We start from the raw sequence: 4106 nt of genomic DNA, 5'->3' as shown, positions 1-4106 counted from the left end.
CCTTCAAAACATTTATTTCAGCTTACCAAATGTTCATCGAGATCAGCAGTGGAAATTATATTATTAGAGAAATATACATTATCTCCTCTAGTTTGGATCCTACAGGGAATGGATATAGATAATGGGGCGGCTGTGGCTCAGTGGGTAGAGTCGGTCGTCTATCAAACGGAAGGTTGGCGGTTTGATCCCAGCTCCAGCAGTCACATGCCAAAGTGTCCTTGAGCAAAAACGCCAAATTGCTCCCTCTGTTGTTCAGAGGTGTGAACGAATGAGATTAATTAAAACTGATGGTCCCTCACTACATAGCAGCCTCTACCATCAGTGAGTGAATGGGTATGAATGGGTGAATGTAACGAGTAGTGTAAAAGCGCTCCGAGTGGTCAGAAAGACTAGAAAAGCGCTATATAAGTACATTTACCATCATGATTTTTAATTTTTTTTTACTGTCGATATTGATTTAAACTCAATATTTATTCAATGATTTTAAAGAAAAGACATTACATGGCTCAAGGAAAATACTGTAACATTCGGGCAAGCCTTACGGTAATTGGATAAATCTCATTATTGCTGAGGTGTAGAAATCCAGCTGTCATTGGATTGTCTGTTTCAGACACAGAGTCTCTAACAGCCTTACCCATGCTGTTATCTGATCACCTGAATAGAAGGTCATAATGCTAGGCTCCACCGCTCAGCCAGCTGCCTTGTCTTCCAAGTCTTTGTCTTCCATGAGCTCACCTGTCCCTCCAAGCTAGTTAGAGTATTATTTTTGACAGGCGGCTTCCTCCTTGCCACCACTCTCCCCACTTCCTGCTTGGACACATAAAAGAAGGCCTTTTGTTAGTTTGAATATACAGTATATTGCAACATTATGTTTTCAAGCTGGCAAAGCTAGCCAACACTAGCTGCAAGAAAAACAACAAACAGACTTTACATTGTTCTGTAGCTTTTCTGACCAACCTGTGCTTGTTTCACACTCTTTCTTTTCTGTGAGGAAAATTCGTTGCATCATCAGTTTCCTCACAGTGTGGCACGTGTACTTGAGCTCTGGACCACCATTTGTTTTTCCTAAAAATGGACAATAAGATAATAAAAAAAGGAGAACCCTAGAGCATAACTGAAAAAAAACAACAAAAATGACATAGGTTATGGAGTCTCACCTTTGGATGGTCCCTCTTCAAACAGAACACAAGTTCCCAAAGTATCTTTAAGGAGAAAACAACAGAGTTTTACATAAAGAAAACTATATATCTTAATGTCATTAAATCTATATATGAGTTGCTGCAGTCTGTTTTCTGCTTGTTAAAATAAATTGAACCCCAACTGCAAATGAGGCATCCATTTCCCTACCTTCTTTTGCACAACTAAGATTAGTGATGCTTTTGCTTCTAGATTAGTCTTTTGAAGGTGTAGTTTCCACCAACTTTTTCTTCTGAATCTACAAAAGGAAATCACTTGCTAGCTGCCCAATCTCAATCTCCACAGCTCTAGGTGTGTTTCTGGTAAGTGTGCGAGTGTTTGGGGTGTCCCACTGTCAAATCATCATCAAGTACTTGTAGACCTGTTGCAAATCCTTTACTCTGAGTATGAACTTTTACCATCTGGAAGAAGGCACAGAGTCCCCAAGTGTAAATTGAATCGTTTTAAAAACTCCTTTGTGCCGATCTCTATTAGAATTTTAAATAGTAAATAGCTTGTTAGGATTGGGACAGTGTTATGGTGCTCTCTCCTCAAGATTATGCTGCGTGTTGTATGAATGTGTACTATTTATTGTATCTTTTTTGTATTTATTTATGTGTTCTTGTGTCATTGTGGTGATTTTTGAAGGAACAAGTAACATGTGCAGCACTGATGTCAAAGACAAAATAAGGCCTCTATTGTGAACATTACAAAGCCAAATTCTGCACTTTCTGTGAGTCTGCATATTTGCAGAACTTTGCAGGACTTACCCAGAGCTCAAGGTCTCAAGCCCCTCACTGAATATAAACATATGTTGGTATTTTGAAGTTGTACTCAATAGTATGTGGGGAAAAAACACTGTATCAGTTTGCAGGCAATCTGTCTCGATAATCCACTCCTCATATTTGTACCATCCTACACCCTCACATATTCACGAACTAATGCGCTGCATGTTTGATGTCATTCAAGTCTATGAGGATTCAGGGATTAGACTTTGCAGTGGAGATGATGTCAATGGAAATGTTTGCAGCATGACAACTTTCTTAAGGCTAACATAAGGAAAGAAAGTTCACAACTTGAGTGGGCTGTGTATCTTTCCTTTAATTCATACCTTCATATTCCCCTGCAAAAACATACTGTCCAATCTGCATCATGGGCTTCTCGCTGTCGATATCCTGGAACAAAAGGGTAGAGGTAATTATACAGAAAAGATGTATAAAATGAGCCAAGCTTCTTCTCTTCCTTTGCAACAAAGCATCAATCTCAGTCTTACCAGTATCTTGCACGTGCCACGACACTTGGTCATGAAGTCATTGTTGATAATACCTGAGAGCTCCACCACCACCAGTTGCTCCTTAATACACAAAACAAAGAGTGAGTTTTTCCAGTGCTGACAAATGTACAGTACAGCACGTCTATGCAGAGAAAGTGAGGACCTCAAATTCTAACCAACACCGATATCAGAGGAAAAATAAATACATTCAGTCAGACAATGTCAATAGGCTTAAAAAAAATGCTGGTCTGTAAATATACTAAATATTTCAGAATACATAGATAGATAGATTGACTTTATGTCAGACCCATAGGTCCATATCAGCACAAGAGTAATATAAAAGACTAAAAATAAGTCAAATACATGTCCAGCAAGAAATAACAAGATCACATGACAACAGTTTACACATTCATTTTGATTAAAGCATAAAAAGGCATTTGTTCCAATGTTCCCAAAAGCAAGAAAAATACCTTGTGTCACTTAATGTGGGCTGAGTGAGCTCCCTTAAAATTTCAATATTTGGTCCATTGGTGTTCTTTAATTCTCAGATCATGGTCCAATGATGATTTCTCACTTGTTTTTCATAAAAAATCATGTTAAAACTTTTTTTATTATACATTGGAAAGACCTAAATATAAATACAATAGTTTTACATGATAAAGATTTTTTGTTAACCTTATTTTGATTATTTTTTTAAGAAGTGATATTGATAAATTAACACAAGACACCTCTTCTGTCACATGCTGCCCAGATTTTTAGGGTTTCTTTAGCTGGTTTGGAAGGCAAATATTGCCAAAAAATGTTAAATGAACCATTTGGATTATATATGTTGATTTCACCTATTAAGCCAAGCAAAGACGTTTCATACCGGAAAAATACTTTTAATATTTTTATTTTTTTATTTTTGAACTTTAAAAGGGTCAATTTGACCCACAACATAACAGGAGGGTTAATTTACACAATTGGACAGACTAAGGTAAAACAAAATCGTCTTTAGTGCTATCATAAACACAGACTTAGCATGCTAACCACATACAGGTATCGTTGACACGGCTGTCAATGTTGACGCTTGTACTGCTGCGCTGATGATATACTTCCTACCTCTTCCTCCCATTCATCGTCCATACTGAGTATCCTGAAGAAAGTTGTCCGGGCGAATAAAGCTCACACAGTATTCTTGTTATTATAACTTACGCATGTCATATCATTTACAATTATTCATTGATCACTTCCGCGAATGTACGGTGTCCGAGAAGTCTTCCTTTACTACTGCCTTGAATGTTTTCAGTTGCGGGTGACGACCATCCAGGGGCGCTGTTGTCCAGTCTTACGGGCATGTATTGTACTAAACCATTTGATGTGAAATGGAAGAATCAAGAATCAAGAATCAAGAAAGCTTTATTGCCAAGTGAGCTTGCACATACAAGAAATTTGAGGTGGTGAATGGAACTCTGGTACTTAACAACAAGACAGTAAGGGCACAACAAGACAGTAAGGACAATTCATATATAAACCTAAAATCTAACCTTAAAAAATCTAAATAAAAAACTATCTGTACAAAGAAATGTATAGAAGTACTTTTAAGATATAAATAAAATATATTTGATGGACTGAGTAAATACGATGCCTACCTCCTAAAGATTTTGCTGGCATCAAG

The 4106-nt window shown here is 37.3% G+C and overlaps 1 protein-coding gene across 2 annotated transcripts; it reads right to left on the bottom strand.

The window, feature by feature from the left end:
* Positions 1-409: 409 nt before the first annotated feature.
* gtf3c6 (general transcription factor IIIC, polypeptide 6, alpha) lies at positions 410-3722 on the bottom strand. Of its 2 annotated transcripts, none has more exons than XM_034686603.1 (6): positions 3551-3722; positions 2450-2530; positions 2288-2351; positions 1158-1202; positions 958-1065; positions 410-810 (listed from the first exon to the last, which is right to left on the bottom strand). In XM_034686603.1, the coding sequence occupies exons 1-6, from the start codon at positions 3572-3574 to the stop codon at positions 761-763; spliced, it is 372 nt and encodes a 123-aa protein (XP_034542494.1). In that variant the 5' UTR covers positions 3575-3722; the 3' UTR covers positions 410-760. The 2 variants fall into 2 exon arrangements, with proteins under 2 accessions (XP_034542494.1, XP_034542495.1); XM_034686604.1 differs by having other exon boundaries at positions 410-807; positions 3551-3718.
* Positions 3723-4106: the final 384 nt, after the last annotated feature.

The sequence above is a fragment of the Notolabrus celidotus genome, chromosome 6 (assembly GCF_009762535.1).
Source record: "Notolabrus celidotus isolate fNotCel1 chromosome 6, fNotCel1.pri, whole genome shotgun sequence".
Lineage (NCBI taxonomy): Eukaryota > Metazoa > Chordata > Actinopteri > Labriformes > Labridae > Notolabrus > Notolabrus celidotus.
This window is presented reverse-complemented; position numbering and strand designations above follow the sequence as displayed.